The sequence below is a fragment of the Mus pahari genome, chromosome 10 (genome assembly GCF_900095145.1).
Source record: "Mus pahari chromosome 10, PAHARI_EIJ_v1.1, whole genome shotgun sequence".
In the NCBI taxonomy this organism is placed as follows: Eukaryota; Metazoa; Chordata; class Mammalia; order Rodentia; family Muridae; genus Mus; species Mus pahari.
Genome location: NC_034599.1, coordinates 56,304,462 through 56,325,468, shown reverse-complemented (window position 1 = coordinate 56,325,468; position 21,007 = coordinate 56,304,462). Strand labels below are relative to the sequence as shown.

General features: G+C 51.3%; 1 protein-coding gene across 13 annotated transcripts in view; it reads right to left on the bottom strand.

Moving 5' to 3' along the window:
* The window catches only part of Tle3 (TLE family member 3, transcriptional corepressor), a 45,999-nt gene that overhangs the window by 15,799 nt on the left and 9,193 nt on the right, over positions 1-21,007 (bottom strand). For 4 of the 13 annotated variants that reach the window (XM_021206726.2, XM_021206723.2, XM_021206728.2 and 1 more), the window contains exons 5-7: positions 9,353-9,415; positions 7,925-7,999; positions 566-770 (exon numbers count right to left, since the gene is read on the bottom strand). In XM_021206726.2, coding sequence (XP_021062385.1) covers positions 566-770; positions 7,925-7,999; positions 9,353-9,415 — 343 coding nt within the window. Of the gene's footprint in view, positions 1-565; positions 771-7,894; positions 8,000-9,352; positions 9,416-21,007 lie in introns of all 13 variants that reach the window. The other 9 variants (XM_021206721.1, XM_021206722.2, XM_029543819.1 and 6 more) reach the window with 3 other exon arrangements.

Sequence of the window (21,007 nt, the reverse complement as noted above, 5' to 3'; positions counted from 1 at the left end):
CCAGCCTTGAACTCACGACACAGATGAGAATTACCATTAACTTTCTCCCTTTTTGCCTCTATCTCCCAGTGTTGGACTTACCAGCAGGCACTACCACCCCTGGTTTATATGGTGCCAAGGGATGAACTCAGGGTTCGGACATGCTTGGCAACACTCTAACCAACTGAGCAACACCCCGAGCAGCGCAGCTTCTTGGAAGGTTTCCCAGTGGAGACATAGAGATCCAGGAAGGTAGCAACAAAAGGCTACAATAAGGCCCCAACTCAAGCTCTTTTAAGAAAGGTGCCCAATGCAATCATGAAAGCACCCTGAAGGGCATGCCAGGCTGTCCCTAAAGAATAGGCAGGGTGCTATTGGGAATATGGGGGCTATTGTAGATAAACAAACTGTCACCGAGGTCTACATCAGGAACTACAGCATTTCCAGGCACTAGACTCAACAGCCGGCTCCAAGTCTTAGCTAACACCAGGCTTCAGGTGACAGTACTTGTCACGTCCCTTTACAGTATGCCCTCCAGCTCCACCCCCACCCCGCCTAGCCCAGCCCAGCCCAGCCAGAGCCACACCTCTGTGATCCAGTTCATGGTGGTTCTTCTCGTCCTTCACCGCCAAGTGGGCTTGACTTCCCAGGGCACCAAGTGCCAGCAACCCAGAGCTGCTTCCTGTCACTGGGGGAATCCCAGGAGGCTGGAGGCCTGACGGGTGGGGTGGCAGCTGGACCGGGGGACCGTGCGTGGCATGGGAGAGGTGCTGGGCCTGGAGCTGCTGCTGCTGTAATGAAGTTGGTGGTAAGCCAAGACAGGTCGGGAAGGGCAGAGGGTGGGTCACCTCCGCCCCTCCCATCGCTCCTCCATCGGGAAGCGACAGGGAAAACNCCCCCCCCCCAAAACCTTCCCCCTTGGCCACATGCGCATCTTGCTCAACAAAATCTGTTAATGGACTGTAGCGTGGAGAACTGATGTCTTTAAACATCACCCTCCCCACCCCCCAGCTCCAGCATCAGGACAGAGTTTCCCATGCCTGCTTCCAATCCCAAGATAAATAATGCATGCATTTAAAACCCACACGGTCGCTAGGACTAGGGCGTCCTTTCAATGGAGAGGAATCCATTTTTAAGCTCATAGCTCATGCGTACATGCCTTTAACATCAGCAGCCAGAGCCTCCCACCCGAAGCTGGAACCTGGGGAAAGCCTCCCTGACTGGGTTTCTAAAGAAGCCGAAGCCTGCCTTAAGAGTCGGAACAGGGCAGGCCAAGGCAGACAAGTCCCAGGACTGGTGGAATCAAAGCTGATGCCCTTGGCCCTCAGAGGAGAGAGAACACAGAACTATGAAGAGCTGAACCTCTGAAACCAGACGGGCCAGGATTCTAGTCTTGATTCTGTAAGCCTGGGTCAGGGACTTCCAAACTCCCGCAGCCACAAATTTTCTCATCTGCATAAGGGAGGAGGCAGCAGCCACGGCAGGGGACTACAGTAAAGGTAATGTGGGCTTTGGCACGCAGCCACTGCTCAATGGGCTTCGTGGCAGTCACTGGCATTTCTACAGGGCTCTCACACTGTTCTAACATCCATTCTTCTGTTCCTCCCCAAGCCAACCCAGGACCCTGCTGCCTGGCACCTCTTCCCATTGCTAACGTCAAGGCTCCCCACCCTATTCTGCTCAGAGGCATCCATGCTTCCCCAGCAGCCAAGACAGAATGACCTGTTATTCATAAGGCTGCCAACAACCATTGGCATTGTAGGGCAGGCTATATGGTATCAACCATTTCTCAGGGATGGAAGTGTTTCTTGGGACTGGCTGGGGCACTGGGTATGCTTGTCCCCATTCGTGCACACACTTTTTTTCCAGACTAGCCCCAAGAGAAAGGGACCAATACCACCTGTATGTGCATATAAACTCCTGGACACTATCCAAATAAAACCCATAACTCTTGACAGGCAACAGTGACTGTGCCCATTTTACAGACAGCAAACTGATAGAGAGGCACTGGAACGGGCAGCCCAAGCTCCATTACTTTAAATGGGATTTGGACTCTTATCTGTCAACCACTAGCATCATCTACAGAACGTTCAAAGCAAGAGGGAAAAAGGTGAGTGAGATGCGACGCAAAGATATAATAAGCCAAGGAAAGATGGCCATGGGCTGACGGAGCTTGTGCCCGTCACTGTGAAAGAGCGAGCAGTTTTCAAGGTCAACGGCACCTGAGGAATGCCTACAGAGATCTGACCAAGGATTAGAAAGCTGCCCACAATCCCCTCACCGAACCGACTGCTGACCTAGCTCTCCAAGTTAAGGCTGTCCTGGCAGTCTTACACCTCTGGCTCCGGGGGCTCCATCTCTTAGCTCTATATTGTAAGGTTGGCATCCTGGACCACAGAGGACCTGAAATGACACCCCCCCACCCCCCACTAGGCACCTGTGCAAGCCTTTGGTGGCCGCGGGTCTTAGTGATGTGACTGTGGTTCTGCCTGTATCACAGCACACCTAAGCTAAGAGAGCTTTCAGAGCAGAACCACAGGGCCTCCAGTCCTCTCAGCTAAGACTGGACTCCTCTCCAATGGGAGATAAAACACAGCTCCCCCACTTTCCCTTTTAAAGAAAATGAATTTTTAACATCTTATTACAAAAATAACACAGGCTCACTGTAAGAATTTTTTTTTTTTTTTTTTTTTTTAAGTTTTAAGTTTTGCTCTTTTTAAGTTCCCCCATTCATTCCACCTCGCAGGACGCTGGCTGTCAGGCCATCTAGAATCTAGATTTTTCACATCTCCAGTTTTTCCATGCAGTCCTCCACAAATGAGCTCTTGTTGTCCACACTGTTATATGGCCCGGTTTAAAAGGTCTTCTGAAGGGGGGAAAAAACACTTCCCTTTTGAATGAGTATTTAGTATTCCATGGCATGGCTGGACCCCACAGCTTTATCTAGACATTATGTTACAAAGAATCTCCACTGGGGCCCTGTTGGTTTTAAACTCCTTGCTGGGAAGCCCTTTCAAGTCGGCTGGTGATAATTACTTAATAAAAGCCCAGAAGGTGAGGACCTGGGTACTTAATCTGCACTGTATGGTACAGAGGAACTGGTGAGACAAGATGCTTTAAGGAGACAAAAGCGTGCGTGGAGGGTGTTGCTGGCTGCAGACATGTGAGGCTGTGTGGGGGTCTCCTCTCCCACCCTGCCCACTCTGTCCTGGCCAGATTCCCTTCCCACTCTTCTGGTCAGAAGGAAATTTCCTTTCCCAGTTTCAAGAACCCAGGCTCTGGATGCACGCAAAGCTGCCGGAGGTGGGGACTTCCAGCGTCCTCCTTTATCAGCGCTGAGTCCCTGGACAAGTCACCTGACTTCTCTGGGCCCATTTCCTTATCTGCAAAACTGGGCATCAAAGTGAAGCTCACCCTTGGGCTGTGCAGAACTCCCATTATTCCATATAAAAGCAAAGTCCGAGTGCCAGCCACCTCAGCAAATGGGCATGACCATCGCCATTGTCGTTAAACAACTGATGAGTTGCAGGAAGACAGAGCCAGTGCGTTACCCATCTAGCACCTCCAACAAGTCCGGGCTCATCCCTCTACCCACACTTGGTGAGTAAGTGAAACGCTGGAGGAGGTTAGCAGCAGATAAGTGGAGAAACGAGGGGCAGAGAGCTTGATCCAAAGGTGGCAACACAGCTCTGGAGGCCCAGTTAGTTAGAGACAGCTGGAGCAGCAGGGTCAGTCGTGTAGACAGGTGTCCTGTTTTCCCCAAATATCCACTAGTAAATCCACAGCAAAAACTTTTGACAAGAGCGGCGGTGGCACGACATGACTGGTCTCCAACACTACCACAATGCTCCTCAGGGTCTGTATCCTCTGCAAGAGGCAAGGAAGCTTCCATGCAACATGGACGTTTCTTATCTTCAAGCAGAGCAGCTGGCTCTGCACTGCCAGAAAACACGGTCTTGGTCTCCTTGGGGTGGTCTGAGGGTACCACGGAGGCCAGCAGACAGACTGATGGAAGACCCAAGCTGTAAATTCTTCCACAAGGTGAGAACGGACACATCCGGATGCCAGTGCCCTCTGGATGGGGGTTCCGCCAGCGATGGTCTTGGCGGCAATTCAGAGCGAAGCCAAATGCTCTCCCTGATGGGGCCAGGAGCAGCTGGCGATGAAGCGATTCACAGGTAGGTAGGAAGGAGCACGGCCTGTGTCACCTCCTTCAGCAGGCGAGCAGGATGCTGCCACTCTCGGGCCGCGTTTCTGTCCTCTGGTGGCTTCGGAGAGCAAGGTACTCAAACGATTTAGTCTGAGTGGGAGGGTCACACTGCTCTCAACTGGAAAGCTTTCTCAATGGCAGAGAAATGTCACAACAACAGACCGAGGCCACCTGCCTTCACCTGTTTCTCCTAATACTGGCTCTTCAGTGATTCTCCCTCTTGGCCTTAATCCCCAGAGGGCTGAGAAACCCAGAACCGAGCACACTCCTGAACATCATTTCTTCATCCTTGGCCATTTCATAACCAAACACAAACACATCATGCCACCGTGGTGGTTCCTGTGCCCTCCATCCCTGAGTGCCCAGTGCGCACGGTCTGGGACTGGCAGGAATGGCCCACAGCAGAGGCTGATGGGAGAGCTTGCTGGAGGAGCGTGTGTAAAGGGATTACACACCTCACGCTTCATGCCTCTGCTGGCTGATTAGATGCTTCGGTTTTCAGGTTCGTAATCTGGGTGAAACTGAGGGGAGTTGTCTTAACTGCTTCAATTCTAGAGTCAAACAGGCCAGCAGCTGCACGGGATGGGGTGGGCAGGGTCCTGGGAAGACAGGGGATAACTCGCTCTCCCAGTCTTTCACACAGCCCAGTGGGTATACCCAAGGCTCGCTGCAGCATTGGCCTCTGGGTTTGGCAGCAGTTTTTAGAGGTCACCATGACCTTTGCTATCCCTACTTCGGAGATGGGACAGCCCCAGGGGCCAAGTAACTACACTAAACAACAGAAACCTGAACCAGGATCCCAACTCAGCAATCCCCTACTTCCCTCAGACTCTGGGCTAAGGCAGAGTCCTCTGCCCTTCTATCCCTTCTAAAATTCTACCACCCAACTCCTGTCCAGCCATCCGTCCTACTCGGCCACCACCTGGCGGAAGACAGGAAGCCCTGAGAGCGCTTCACAGATCTCTGCAGTCTGGGACAAACTCCAACTCCAACCTCCCTCCTCCTCCTCTTTCCTCCCTCTTAAGAAAACCACCAAGTCAACACTGCACATACCACCCACTAAATAATTAATTCTCCAGGCAACCCAGACCAAGGAGCCAAGAGTCCACCACCTCCCAGGCCACCACACAGCCCTGTGCGTACAAAGGTAAGTTCTAAAAAGGAACACCATCTCTAGGCCTATCTCATCCAAAGGGACATGAGTTCCCTAAGGACCAACTGGGAACTGGGGGACGGGAATGGCCAGAAGCCCAGGTCCCTTCACCTGTCCTTCTGTTCTCCCACAAGATTTCAACCCTGTGACATGCTTCCGGCTACATCCACATCCCTCATATTGCTAGCAGCCCAGCTAAATGGAGACCCCAGACTCCAGCCCCATGTCAGGAGGCCACAAATCAGCCAACTGGAGCAGACGTGCCACTAGAAACCTTTCTATCTGAGGAAATCAAGACTGGAGCATTGCCCCTGCCTGTGCCCTTATCTCAGCAGGGTGGCTCCCCTCTCGCCTCCAGAAGAAAAGGAACAAGCCCCTCGCTGGAGGGCAGTCAAGCATAGCTCCCCAGTCTGGGTGCCCCAGCTGTCGGCAGTCCCTGCCTTGTGAGGCTCTGTCAGGCGCGCAGCGATTAGACGGCTGCCTGCCTAATGACAGGGCGACGGCCGCATTCACTCAGAGCCTGAGAAGCAATTACCTTGAAAATGGGGGTCACAGGCCCCACTCGTGGGCTTTAATTGAATTCCAATATCTGCCTAGGGCCGCCTTGACCTAACTTGTAGCTTCCTAAACGCTACTTAAAAGAGCTGGAGCCAATCCAGCTGCGCTGCTGCCCGATTTTACTTTTTCCTTCAACGAGAAAAAGGAAAAAAAAGTATTTTCATATGTGGATTTTAATTCCAAAGAGTCAGAGATGGGACCAGACTGTAGCCCCTGTAGCTTGGTGGAAGAATTTGCTCTGAAGACAAGGAGCAGATGAGAAAGACTTCTAAAGACAACCTGGGGCTCAGGCCCCCTTCTAACCCCCTGCACCACCACTGTAGGACACGGGCCATGCTCAGGGATGCTCTCAGGCCGGCCTGACTGCTAATCTCTGTGAAATAATGGTAGTAGACTAAACCAGTGGTTCTCAACCAGAGGGCCCTGTGCCCATGCAGACAGGCAACATCTGGAGACATTTGGAGTGCACAGATTGTGTGTGTGTGTGTGTGTGTGTGTGTGTAGGGTGTGTGTATGTGTGTGGGTGTATGTGTGTGTGTGTGTGTGTATGTGTGTGTGTGTATGTGTGTGTGTGTGTTTGTGTATGTGTATGTGTATGTGTATGTGTATGTGTATGTGTATGTGTATGTGTGTGGGGGGGAGGGGTGCTGTCACACCCAGTAGGTACAGAGCAAGGCTGCTGCTGCTGAATAGACGAAACTGTACATGGCAACAAAGAATTATCTGGCCCCAAGTTTCAACAGTGTCAGGCTCTTTGTTCCAGTAAATGTCCCACACACGCTCCACCCCTGTTCTCAGGAAACCCTAAATGAACTCAGTGAAAGGGAGACTGGGGGAAGAAGGGATCCAGAAGAAGCGGGAGAATGTAAGTGGACAATGGGGCAGGGAGGGCACTGAGGTGGGTCAGGATGTGAAAAGGCTTCCTGCCAAGCTTGACAACTTGAGTTTGGTTATGCAGTCTGGCGTGGTGGGAGGAGAGAACCGACTCTTATGGAGCATGCTTTTCCAGCACATACGTGTGGTCTATGGCACGTATGAGTTCAATAAAAAATGCGGGGGTGGGGGTGAATAGGATCAAACTACATTGTAGGTACAATAAAAATTTTCAGAAAGCAAATTTAAAAATATACATATTTCTTAAAGAGAACCCTGAGCTGGATAATCCCAGGAGATACTTCAAGCTTTAGAATATCAGGGTTTCTCTCCCTAGGTTGCTGCTTCCCAGCACCAACTTCTTGCCCTTCCCACACAGGCTGGGTTTACTCTCCCCTCAACACCAAGAATCAATGGAGGCTTAAGCCCTCCACTCTCCAGGAGCTCCCACAGACATTGACACTAGAAGGAACCCTCCGAACTGCCTTTACTGAAGGTCTCAGTAACCACATACTCTGACGACAATCCTGAGGGAGGGGTCTGTATCCATGGATCCCTTTGCCACACCCACAGCCTGGAAGGCTTAGAAAGATGAACTAGCCCACCCTCTTCTTTCTCTTCACTGAGGGCCCTACAGAGCACTACAGGATGAGTACTCCCTGTTGGGGGATGAGGTGGGGCTTCTAGAAGGTTCCATCCAGGTACACAGCTGAAACTCTGAAGGATGTGTGTGGGTGCTCAGCCATGCAGCCCAACACATGGAACAGCAAAACCCCAACCCCAATACTGTCACAGCACGGTGCACATCAATAAACAGCAGAGATGGTTCTGACCCCAGGAGGCCAAAGAAGGGCAGCCTGAGTGGGAAAGGGAGAAGAGGGGTAGCAACCAGGAATTGATCAGTACCTTTTTGGGGATGTGGAAGCTAATAAAGTTACAGGTGGACTCAAAGTGTGTCCGGTATTTCTTTAGTTTGGGGACCAGGAGACAATGTGGTGAATCTGAGCCCTCGGTTGCCTAGAGATGCCATGGGCCCTGGGGCTGCCATTCTTTGAGAGCACCTAAGGTCAGAGTTCATCTCTGGTCATGGTAAATGAGAGGAATAAAAGGGCTATACACACGGTGAGAGGCAGATTGGGGAGTCCACGTACCCCGATGATGGCGTTCAACTCCGTCATGGTGACCTGCTTGGCGCGTTCCACGGCCTGCGCCACTTGCTGCTGATGCTGTTGGGAAATAAAGCATGATCAAGGCACAGCCACCCTCAATACCGTCCAACACGGGGCACCAGGAGTCTCTCAGGACCCTTTCCCAGAGAAGATAGAAAGAGGCCCAGGACTTAGGGATATGGGTGTTTAGTGATGCCACACTCTCTCAGTCTTTAAATGAGCATGTACTACTTTCTAAGGAAAGCAGAGATGAGTTCCCGAGACTGGCCCATGACCTCCTCAACTCCACATTCAGGAAAAGTTTTGTTCTGTGCACTAAGAACCTAATCCGGTGTTACATACTGAAGTGGTGCTTTTCCGGGCAATACTGTAATCACACAGGACACCATGTTTCAGGACACAAAGCTACGGTGGCTAGTGGTGAATTAAATAGAACATGTGGGCTTTAGATTTAAAGGGCTGAGAAGAAACCTGCATCTATGGCTACCAGAAGAGAGAGAGCTGAGAGTCTGGCTAGAAAGTGAGACTCACCAAGGAAATCCTAACTCGGCCTCAGTCTTCCAAACACAACAATGTGTTGGTTAACAGACACTCCAGCCTGGTGTGGAGAGGCTTGGGAAAACTTTGTACTTTCCACTCAAGCTTGCCTAACGAACCTAAAATGGCCCTTGAAAAACTCAAGTCTGTTATTAAAAATTAAGTTCTATACACTCCCAGAAGCGAAGAAGGAGCAGGAGCCATATCTAATTCTCAGATGTATTTAGTCAGTCCTGGGTTGCTATCTCAGATCCAGAACTACAGCAGGGAGCTGATAGGGTCCAAGCCTCCTTGGGGAATAAATATAGGGTGGGCCCTGGCCCTGCTGGAGTGCGATCAGACAGGACAGAAACGGGAGCCAGAGGTCTGCCCCACCACCTCTGGCACCTCTTTGGAGATACCTTCCTCAAAATGCTCCTGAGTCCAGCCTTTGCCTCCACTGGGAGGGTAAGGGGGCTGTCCCCCAAAGGGTTCTTAGAAAGTGACGAGACCTTCAAGGGCACTTAGCACCTGGGGAAAGGCACCCCACACCGGGTCTGGTCTTTGGCACCAGCCAACCAGCCTTACTTGAACTGTGTATAGGACTCGACCCTGGAAAGCTGAGGCCCGTGGTGAAGTGTAGGAAGGACACTGGTCACAGGGCTCATCACTGTAGCAGATGATGAGACCCTCCTCAGGTGTGGCAGAGGACCATTCTCCTATTGGAAAATGAGCACGTGGTCCCTGTGATGTGATCCCTGCCCCCGGGTCACCGGAGAAGGCCTGTTAATCCTGCCAGCTGGATCAGTATGGTAGCTAGGGTGGGGCTTGGGCCTCAGGAACTGGCCATGCTGGGCAGCCCTAGGCAGAAGAGGAAAGAGACTAAGGCCTTACCTCCTGTGACAAAAAAGGCATGATCTGGGCTAGGATCGTGTTCAGTCTCTTTGCAATCTCTGTCTGCAAAGGAAAAGAGACCACAAGTCAAGTCACTGAAACACAGACAGACAGACAGACAGACACACACACACACACACATTCTCTCTCTCTCTCTCTCTCTCTCTCTCTCTCTCTCTCTCTCTCTNCACACACACACACACACACACACACACACACACACTCTGAAGCCCCTTACACATGGGCTCCAGTATGTGTTAGAAAGCTCCCATTTCACTGGGGACGTGGTCTTTGTGAGACTCAGGTCAATGGCTTGCATCCTCTAGAAAGAATCCCCACTGTATCAAAACAAAAGACCACTCCAGAAAACCCGTGACAAACAAATCTAGTGCTGAGAGAACTGTGCTGCCCACCAATGCTCCAAACTAGAGGTCAAAGGCAAGAGCCCAGGGCACCAAGAAGGAAGGGCTCTCCCAAAGCAAGCCTCATATGCAGTGGCATGTGACCCCCTCGTCCTCCACTTTGACCATTGCTTCTAACCCCTGCATTATGGTCAGTCTTCAGTCCTTAGGGCCCTAGTCTTAAGAATGGAACCCAAAGGTTTCCTAGACCCTCTTAACCACTGAGCCATCTCTCCAGCCCCTCCCTACACCCTCATACAAGCTGGTCACAAAGCATCAGATCGCTCCTCTGCCCGCCCCTGCTTCCCAGTAAAGCCCATGTTTAAAATACCAAGAATGTCCAGTGGGACCATGCGTGACTCAGATGGCAGATCAAGAGTGCTGCTAAATGGTTAACTGAGCCCAGCAGGAAGGCCTGGGACGCTGACAGACAACTCTTGGAATTGGCTTTCTTATCTTGTCTGAACCCTGAGCAGCCAGGAGGAAGGTCTCAGAGCAGCCTTCAAAGCTTTCATCAGCTAGGCAATCTTTCTGACAAAACCATGACAACAGCCTTTTAAAAGCCTGTGATCATCTGCATGTCAGATGACTCTGCGTGCAAAATCTAGTGTGCCTCAGATAAAAACAATGCCCTCTGAAGACTCACCAGCACACTCTGGCCTTGGGGAATTCCTGGGGCCAGTGTAAGAGTCTGGAGTCCACTGGGCATTAAAGAGAATGTCTCCTGTTTTATGGAGAGGACAGACCCTGACTTAACAGCCCCGTGTCCTATGGGGCCAGATGATACAACCCAGAGAACCTGCCCAGTCCAGGGTAAATTCTTGGGTGGGTCAGGGCCAAGAGGGAAGAGCTGGGTCTCCTCAGAAACAGGGCCAGTGTTACCCAGCAGGCACCGCTCCAGGCTTTTGTAGCAAAGCAATTCTTGACTGTGAAGGACTGTCCCCCAGACTCCGTCTGCATCAGTATGGTCCCCAATCTCAAAGCTCTCTGAGAATAGGGTGGGTAGCATCCCATTTAAGAGCTGGTGGGACCCCCATTTGCACAATGATGGCAGACAACAACAAAGATGACACACGTCAAGGTTTCTCAACCTCACTGCTCACAAATTGTTTGTTCCATTGGGCTGGCTGTTCTATAGATTGCAAGACTCTTAACCACAGCGACTCTGGCCTTCCTCAGGGATGTCAGCCATCCTTGCTCTAAGGGCTCTTAGAGGATCACTCTGTAGTCTAAGTTAGCCTACGTGAGCAGGAAGAAGTAAGTGCACCCCGCCCCAAAACAGGACCCTTCTCACTTGCTCAGACAATGACTAAAGACGGGGTGAGGTGGGGTGGGGTGGGGGTCGGGTGAGAGCTGTACTCTGCCAGATCTCTGAAATCATTGAGCCTGCCTGCATCTCACTAGGGTTAGAGAACGAATTGCTAAGAACAGGACCTGTAAAAGGCAAAACACCAACGCTGGATCATCAGCCCAGGTGCTGAGGAAGCGCCCCGGCCCAGGCACTCTTGCCTCAAACAATCCGAGTAGCAATGACTGGAAAATAGTACGTGCTCAATAAATATCTGGCCAAAGAATAACATTACCAGTATTCATTCTTTCTCTTGCCTGTGTGGTGCCCGTATGCTGCCTGTACACACGTATATGTGCATGTGTACGTGGAGCCCAGAGGCTGACATCTGGTGCCTTCCTCTTCTACCTTCCATCTTATTTACATAGACAGTCTACTAGTAAACCTGGAGCTCACTGGTTCAGCTAGACTGAGAAGCCAACGAGCTCCTAGGATCCTCCTGACTGCGAGCCCCAGCCCTGGGTCGCAGGTTCCCATGGACATGCCAGGCTTTTGCATAGGCACTGGAATTCTGGACTCAGGTCCCCATGTTTACACAGCAAGGGTGTTAGTGACTGAGCCACCTCCTCTGTGTTTGTGTGCGTGTATATGTAGACTCCATGTCGCAGTATGTCTATGGCCACAATTCCCTATGTGGATAAGATCTGTGGAAGGGGCTGTGGTGGGAAAGGGTTGACAGTCAGCTGGAAGGGAGGTAGGGGTGGGCAATGGCTTAAGCCCTTTAAACAGGGTGAATGTTTATGCCAAGACAGGCCAAGCACGAGCCAACTCGCTGGATCTCTCCTTGCCGTATCAATTCTCCACATACAGTCAAGAACGAGGAGGAAGACCCTGATCCCAGCCATTTGACTACTACTACAGCGCTCAAGGGTTTCAGACAGAGCCTACATCCTCTACTCATCAGATCAAGGGTCAGAGTCTTGGTGGTTAGAGAAAATTAAAAGGCATTGTGTTCTCCTTCACCAAACTATAGGAAACTTGTGACTACTGGTTTCCTACAGGAAACTTCTCCCACCTTACCGGGTCTAGAGCCCAGCGTCCTCTATCACTAAGAAAAGGGATCCGCTGGGATTTTGCAGCCATGTTCAGGTCAAGGCCTTGGTACCCCAGAGAAGCCGTCACTCCTTACTTCATCCACCTTGAGCACAGGAACTGTCAGAACAACTCTCAAGAAGAACATTCTAGAAGCCCATGGTATTGACACCTGGGCTCAAGCATGATAGAGAGGCCTGCCTGGCAGAAAGGATTCCGACCCATCACCAAGAGCACTTGGGAGGTGGAGGACTGCACACTACATCTGGAGAACTTCTATAACCACCGGACTTCACGGTCTCGGGGCTTGGGCTGCCCGTTGCTTCTGTTACCTGCCCTCCCTCCTGGCATGAGCTGTAACTACATCTCTCTTACTCTTCCATCTACACAGAAGCACACACTGAGCCATTCCCATCTTTGTGCACAGGCTGCTGTGTACTCTAATGAGTCCAAAGATGAATAGGAAAATTACCAGACAATTTCTTGGGGGCTGTATTAGAACAGTGATTCTCACTCTGTAGGTTGCTACCCCTTTGGGGGAGCATATCAGATATTTTCATTATGATTCTAGTTTAGTTGGTTGGTTTTGGTTTTTCTGTTTTCAACACAGGGTTTCTCTATGCAGCCCTGGCTATCCTTGAACTCACAGAGTTCTGCCTTGAACTGCCCCTGCCTCTGCCTCCCAAGTAGGGTTACTGGGATTAAAGGCATGCGCCACCACAGCCTGGCTTACATTACAATTCTTAACAGTAATAAATTCCAGTTATAAAGTAGCAATGAAAATAAGTTTATGGTTGGGGCTCACCACAATATGAGGAACTGTATTAAAGGGTAGCAGCGTTAGGAAGGTTGAGAACCAGTGTGTTAAATGAGGAAGGGGAACCAGCTGCCCAGACATAAAGGCTTTTAAGGAGTAACAGGGTACCATCCACCTTGCCCACTGCCACCAGCACTCTGTGTGTTAGCCCTCACAGCCTGCAGGAAGGCGCCTACTAACAGTCTACCGTCCACACGGGGAAATTGACACCCACCCATTAAGCGACTCCACTAAATGACTTCCGGCCAGGAAGCCAAACTTCAGTAGGTTGAGATGGCTCAGAGAAATGATTTTGAAAGAAAATCGACCGTCAAGGCTAATGATTGACAGCATTTCTGATTGCAACAGCTGTCCAAACAGCATTTGATCCAATTCAAACAACCTCTCAGCACCCGTTCCAAAGGGCGGGGGGACAAGAATCTAGATGTGTGATTTCAACAATTAAGACAGGTCACACAGCACACTAGAGCTAATGCATGCACTAGGAAACTGCAGGCGCTCAGGCACGATGCATTGTCGATGCATTGCTGGTGTGGCCGCTAGGGTTTGGCAAGCCTGGCCCCATCCTCCCTGCCTCCTGAGGACACAAGGCGTGGTTCTCCGCAGGTAAGCCTGGTCTTCAGATCTACCCGAGGGGGGGGGGGTTGGGAGGGGAGGGTGGCTTCCTTTGAACATTCTGGGGAAAGGCGTCTGGGGAGGCTGCTATGGCCTTTCAAAGTGCTTTTTAAGTACAGTTCAAGGGTGGCAGCGCTGCTGGTAGAAAGACACTGCTGTTCCAGGCTACTGATTTGTTTCTGGGAAGGACCAGAGTCCTGACACATTCAGTATCTGCACTACCTGGGTGTTGGGAGGAACGTCGGCTGAGATTGTTAGGCAAATAAATGACAGAAAACAAAATGGGGGGGGGGGGAATGTCATTTCCCAAAGAGCACTCTGTTCCCTGTATCTTCGATGCTCCCGTCCCATGTTCCTCTCCTCATTAAAGGAAGATCTCCCAACATCAGGCCAAAGGCTGAGGGTTTGTGAATGCCCTGAAATAGAGCGATCTGCTTGCTACCTGCATCTGCTCCAGCTTCAGACCCATCCCTGACCCTGAGGTTAAGGGAGGGTATGGCATCGTCAAGCCTTAGCCCTCACCCCCAGCAACCAGCGGCTGCTGCAGGCCCTTCAGCATCCAGTCAGTCTTTGGCCTATCTGCCTCCTTCAGCTGACCACGCTTGACACAGTACACAGCATCTCTGACAGTCCCTCCAATAGACCATCTCACCGCTCTTTAGCTTTAAACTGCCTGGTCGCCTGTGCCTGGGGACACCACGAGAGAGTGCATTTCATTTTAACCTCAGCTAGACCAAAAGGGAGGCGGGGAAGAAACCAGCCCCGTTAAAGAGCACTCGAAGCTCTAAAGCTGGAAGAGATGACCCAGCTCCTACTCCCAGATGTCTCTACCAAGTTTAAGCAAGCCCACTTCTCATCTCCAGGCCTTCTTTCCCATTCCCTGGAAAAGGGAAGGGGCAAACAGAGCAGCTCACTCGGGTCTCAGGGGCCAAATTCAGACTTTAGACGGTCACATGCGTCTGAACGGCCTGACTTGCTATGTGACCTCCAATTTCCCACTTCCTCACCCGGCTCTGCAAAACAGAGAGCCACAGAAATGCCTATGTGGAAGTGGGGGGTGTACCAAGACACACCCTGACAGCTGGATGAGCGATGGGACAGCGGGCAAGCCTTCGGTGCTCCCTAGGGCTGGGTCCTGAAGTCCAATCTTCCCACGAGACATTCAATCTGTCCAGTACCTAAGCTGCATGCAACTGTCCTAGAGCCTCAAGCAAGAGAAACATGGTGGCCAGTAGTAACAACCTGACAGGAGATAAACCTCAGGGCATGCCAGTGAGACTCTCTGGGTGGGGCTGAGGTGGTAGGAAGACAGAGTTGCCCTAGATACAGACATGCTATCCCATGAGCTGGGCCCTAACCTATATATGAAAAGGAGAAAGTGCTTATCCCATGAGCCAAGACCTTTCCCTTCTTAACTTGCTTTATGTGTGTGTGTATGGGATATGCATGTTTGTGTGTAGGCATGTGTCCATGTGCCATGTGCACATGTAGGCCAGAGGTCAACTCAGAGGTGTCTTTCCTTGATCATTCATACCTTTTTTTGAGACAGGGTCTCTCACTGAACTCTGGACTCATCAGTTTGGCTGGATTGGCCAGCCAGTGAACAGCAGGCGGTCAGTCAGCCTGCCTCTGTCCATCTCTGCTAACGAGAGTCCAGATGCATTTCAGCAGACTAGAATCCAAATCCAGGTCCTCGAGTTGGCAGTACAGGCATCTCACCAACTGAGACATCTCCCAGGGACCCCCTAAGTTGCTTTGGCCAGGTGTTTTGTTGCAGCAACAGGACATCAGCTGATACAAGCAGTAATGATGTATCTCAAAGTACCTACTATGTGTACAGATGTCTCAGTGCACAGAGAAACATTCCTTCACCAAAACTAGCAGCAGCAGCATGTCTGCCTGCCCAGCACTCCCAAGCTCCAGGTTAGAGCTCTAAAATAAGGGTTTCTTCCATGAGGATCAGGGCAGTGTCATGGATGGTCATCGAATGAATCTAGAGACCCATTTCCAGATATAAGTGAGAAAGACAAGGAATAGACAGCTGCCTACCTGATGTGCAAAGTACACGTCAAAGCCACACTGAACCAATGACGTCCAACCCAGTTCAGTCTAGCCTACATCCCACTCCAATTTCAACCAGGTTTTACCTACTCAGTTCTTGGAGTAACTAAAGTGAACCTGCTTCATCCTGAATTAAAAAGAGAAGAGTTTGGGGCCAGTAGCTATGTGTAGACAGAAGTGGCTCTGGCCTTTACCTTCCCAGAACCAGGGCTCCATAGCCACCCAGCAAGCAAGTATTAGAAAATTCCAGAACAAAATCTCTGGGCAGTCTTGACTTGACATATCCCCTGTTATTTCCTGGGCAATTCTAAATCGACAGCCCCTCAATTACTGAATAAGATGGTACCCTTGGCCAGGCAGTTTCTCCTTGGGTTGAGACAGGTGGTATTTATCAACAAAGGAAAGAAAATCAGGGGAGGGGGAGCAACAAGGAAGGGAACAAAAGCCAGGATGGTGTTCCCAGGACCCATTCCCTCCCCGCTACAAACCCCGCTGAGGACTAAGAAAGGGATAAATGACCCATTTAGCAGCCTGGAGATGATGCTTGCTGCTTGTGGGGGCAGCGAGAAGGGAGGGGGTGCTGGCTTACATCACAGATTGCTTAGTGATAGGTGGGCCTCCTTAAAGGACCTCTTAGCCCTGACATATTGATCAAATTATATATAACTACAACACCATTAAATATTTACACCCTCTGAGGAAGCCTGCTGGAGTCTTTATGCTAGGAAGATGGAGTACAGGGGAAGCGCCTGTGTCTCGGCATGACCCCGAAGATCTCTGTCTTACAGGGCAAGAATGGCAAAGCTGGCCTGGGTGCAACAGACTCCTCCTGCATCAGGCACTGTGCCCTTCCCATGAGAGGGAGGAACAGAGGAGGGCAGAGAGGAAGGAAGTCACGAGGGCCACCCCAGCAAGAGAGCCTGGGGTTTCTGAGTGGTGACATGACCCTTCTAGGCACTTTCCTGAAAGCAATGGGCCTTCCTTGTTCTGGTAAGAGGTCTACGAACCAGGCCAAAAAAAAAAAAAACAAAAAAAAAAAACGAGAGTGGGTGGGGCTGAGGAGGAAGAAATTGCAACCCCCATCAGGAGCCTGCACCCTGGGGCTGCACCCTGGGGCTGTCCTCCCACCGGGCCTTTCTGCAGCACCAAGGAGGTGTGGAGGAGTACAGCATGCTGAGGGCTCTTGGAAATTCGGGGGGGGGGGGTTGGAAGCACCCTACACAGTAAGACGGAACTGAGCACAATGACAACCCCCACCCCCTACCTCCCCCCCCACCCCGCCCCTGCCCGGGCTCTAAGACTCCTTAAGACTTTCATTTCCCTAACTCTCACTTTCCACCCATCCAGCTTCCTGTTAACAAGATCCAATAATCTTTAAATATTTGTTCACTTTAATTTCTTGGTTCCCAAACACATTAAACTGCTTGCCTCCCAACCCCTACGAAGGGAGACGGCTCTCAAAGAGCCTGCTTGTATGGATAGAACAGAGGGGGCTTTTCAGATTACACCTTCCCCCCAAGCTGCCCACTCATCCACGGGATCCCCCTCCCCTCTCCTCAGTCCTCCCCTTGGATAACCCCCTGTCCCCTCCCCCACCTTCCCAGACTCCACTGGCCAACTCCTGTGAGGAGGAAAAATTCTCAATTCATCCCTGTAGGGTTGCCATGGCAACCCCCAGCCACCTAATCCCCCCTTGGAGCATTATGCAAATCTCCCCCTTGCCCCTCAACAGGCTGTAAAAGTCACATTACCCTTGCTGAGGCAGCTCATTAAATTTTGGGGGTCTCCTCACCAGGTCAGGGTTACAAATGAAACCAACTGCTTTGACATTTTGAGGACAGGGGCTCACTGGGAAACCGAGGTAGCACACAGCAGACTGAGTAGGCAGAACAGAGCCCTATTCTATTTGCTCTCACAAGCACAGAGCACGTCCCCTGCTTACATTAAAATTCAGAAGGTCAGCAGGTCCCCTTTCCTCAAGTACGTGGAGACATTTCACAGGCCGTGGAAATCAAGTTCAGGCACTTGTCTCACCATCTCCTCGCTCTCAAACCAACTTCTCAGACAGACAGGAGACCTCCCACCTCTCTGATGCCATAGGGATCGCTCTCCACAGATCAAGACAGAAATGAGGGAAATCTCCCAGGTCTAGAGCCTGATTCTTCCCTCATACCAAAGGTCTTCTCAGCCACTGCTAGGGAACTCTGGTTCTTGGCGGACAGGACGCTCAGCAATGTCTGCAAACATTTGTCAGGACCACAACAGTGCTGCTGACAACCAACCAGTGGGTAAGAGCCCCTGGACAGGCTGATTCTGACCCAATGCGTGCACTTTAAAAAAACAAAAAGGTTTTATAGAAAGACTTGTGGGCACTGGAACCAAAGAGTGGTTCATGATCATGATATGGCCCGGGTCAAACACATGTGGTCCTGATCTGACCCTACCAGTAGGCCACCTTTCAACCACACACAGGTCATCCAATCCCTTCTAACAGCAGGGCACCTGCTTCCAGGTACTGGGGATGGGCCAGAGACACTGCAGGGCTGAAATATGGAGTAGCTATGTGACAATGAGATGGGCTCAGAGAAGCCCAAGCAGTCTGGTCCCTTCCTCTCCTCTTGATTCCCTTCTCCCTCTCTGAGGCCTTGGGAATTTTGGGGTTCTTATCTGTCCCAATGTGAGAACACCCTACAGAGACCGTCAGTGTGCCTAAATTCCTGTGCATCCACTCCCATAATCCCATCGCACTTCCTAAACCCCCCAATGTCTAGAAAGCCAGGGGCCACACAGGGCCTAGTGCAACTGGATTTAAATCTATTCTAAAGCTCAGTTCTTCAGCCACCACAGGGCCACGTTTCAATTGCTCAACAACAGTCCACGTTGGGCAATGCAAATACACGGTACTTCCACGGCTGAGAAAACCCGAGAAAACTCTGGCTACTCTAGCAGGTAGGATCATTCATTACCCACCCCACCACTCACGAAACCTTACAAAAGACAAGAAGCTGTCCGGAGTCACACTGGCAGGAACAGAAGGTACAGACACCCATATTTGTTAAGACTCTAAAGGCCCACTCTAGCCTTCCAGAGAATTCCATCCCCCCCACTCCCCAAGCTCCTGGTTCTCTCCCTCTAGAGAACCTGGACTCTCTGTGAGCAACTCCGAATCTGCTGCCACCTCCATTCTCACCGATGTAAACGGAGGGTTCAGAAACCCTCCCCAGTCCTGTGTGGCCCTGGGTTTTTGACAGAAGAGTTTAGGGTGTCTTGAGAAGCAGAGTGAGATTCAAGTGAAAGAACGGGGTGGAGGAAAACTAGGGGCTACAGGACACCCCTCCCCCATTAGGCTATGACATAAAAAGTAGTGTCAAACCCACACAGGAGGACCCTGGCAGCAGAGAGCAGCAGCTGCTGGTGATGTGTGAGACCCCTAAGACTGACAGACAGAGGCAGGCGCTGTTCAGAGCTCACTTGCTCCAGGCTGGCCCCCAGGACTTCTACTCTGAGGCAAAGCTAAATTGGGCTGCTGGTCTCCTCCTAGAGAGAAAGCAAAAGAAGGGGCTCTGCTAGGAAAAACAGTGGTAAGGACCCAAGACACTGGCCTAGGCTATACTGCCCTCCTCCGCCGGGCTCCTGAAGCAAACAAAGTGTGTGCTGCCTGTCTGACCAAAGTCCTCAGTGTCAAACAGGAGTCAAGAGAGACCTTGTGGTCTTGGGCAGTGGAGGTGACCTTGGCCCCTCTTCTCTTTCACTCACATGGCTACAGGAGGGATTTCCCACCTGACCCAGGCTGTACTGCACAGTCCCTGAGACAGGACCATGGGATGGGACAGAAGCCCCGGCTGACTTCGTGTCTCCATCTGAGGGAAGATGGTCCCTTCCAGTATAAATAAGTTTAAAGAGGGTCAGTCATTCTCAGAATTACCAGCAACCAACCCAAACCTGGAAGAGGTTGCCAAGCCAAGATAAACAAAGGCCAAGCCCTAGGAACCCCACCAACAAACGCCAAGGTACGGCAAGCATCACGCAACCCAGACAGGGCAGTGTTCCCTGGCGCTTCCTCATTCCTGTCTCCACACCTCAGCTTTATCACCCCTTCTTCTTCATCTTCCCCTGTCTTCTCCCTTTGACTTGATGTGAGGTAACAAGGAAAACAAACAGACAAGACTTTCCAAATCAAGGTGCAGGCCACTGACCACCCCTTTGACAACCACAACCTTGGTCAGCAGGCAAGCAGGAAGAGAAGCCTAGACCGCAGCCTCCGAGTGAGTCTCCTACAGGATGAAGTGTCACCTCACTGCCAGGCAGACAGCAAGGCTCAGTTAACACAGAACACTCCTGTTCCTCAGTCCTGGGCTCCACTCCACACCCCCACCCCACCCCACCCGAATCGACAGGCAAGCCCCTCCAGGCACACACAGGTCACCTCCACCCACACCCAGCTCTTCTGCTGTCTGATCCTCGGCTTCGGGAAGCAAACGCCCCGGTATTTCCGGAGAAAAATGCCTCACCTGCTTGGCAATCAAGCGCTACAGGAATCCCAAGTGGCTGTGTTACTACTCTCTCTCATCTATGACATTTGCACAATCACCAGTTTTTTTGTGTTCGTACGCAAGGATGCAGTAATAGCTATCGCAGAACTTCAGACTGTCACTCGAGGCATGCGTGGGCAAAGGGAAGGGACCCAGGCTCCAATTTATCTATTTATTTATTTATTTTGCCAAGAGAAATTTTGGTATGGAGAGAAGTGAGGACCATTTACAGCCACACTCCAGGTGCTGCCAGGGTTTCTCTGCCTCTCGGATCTCACTCCTCCCCTTCCCCAGAGCTAGGCACTTGGGTATGTACTTTGCCACCGATGGTGGATGAAGTGAAGAAAAGGGGGACCTCTTGTCCAGTAAAATCTCTGGAGTTATCAGCGACCCCCTCTGGATCCCCTGAAGCTTGGTAGAACCTTTTAATTAAGAATGCCAGTCCTACACCACCTGCCCCCTGGTTTTCCAGACAGGCTCCTTAGATCCAAAGGCTCTGCAGAAGGCTGAGCATCCTGGAATCCGACCAGACGGGGAGACTTGGCACACAGTCTGGTGCCAAGGCTCACCTATTCTCCATACCCTATCATGGCAGCCTCTGCACTCAGCCACAGCTCAGTAGCCGGAATCCCCTAGTCTCTGGCTGACATGCACCATGCCCAGCCAACAAAAAGGACTTGAAAACTTTATGCCCGCCAGCACAAGTCTCTGCCCCGGTGCCGGTGTCAGCGGGGAAAGGCCAACCGACCCTGTGGGCTTTGGGCCGGGAGTGGATGATGCCTTCAGCGAGCCCAGTGGATTTCTGCCACTGCTCTTGTAGTAGATCATTCCTCTTCTGTAAGTTGTCTC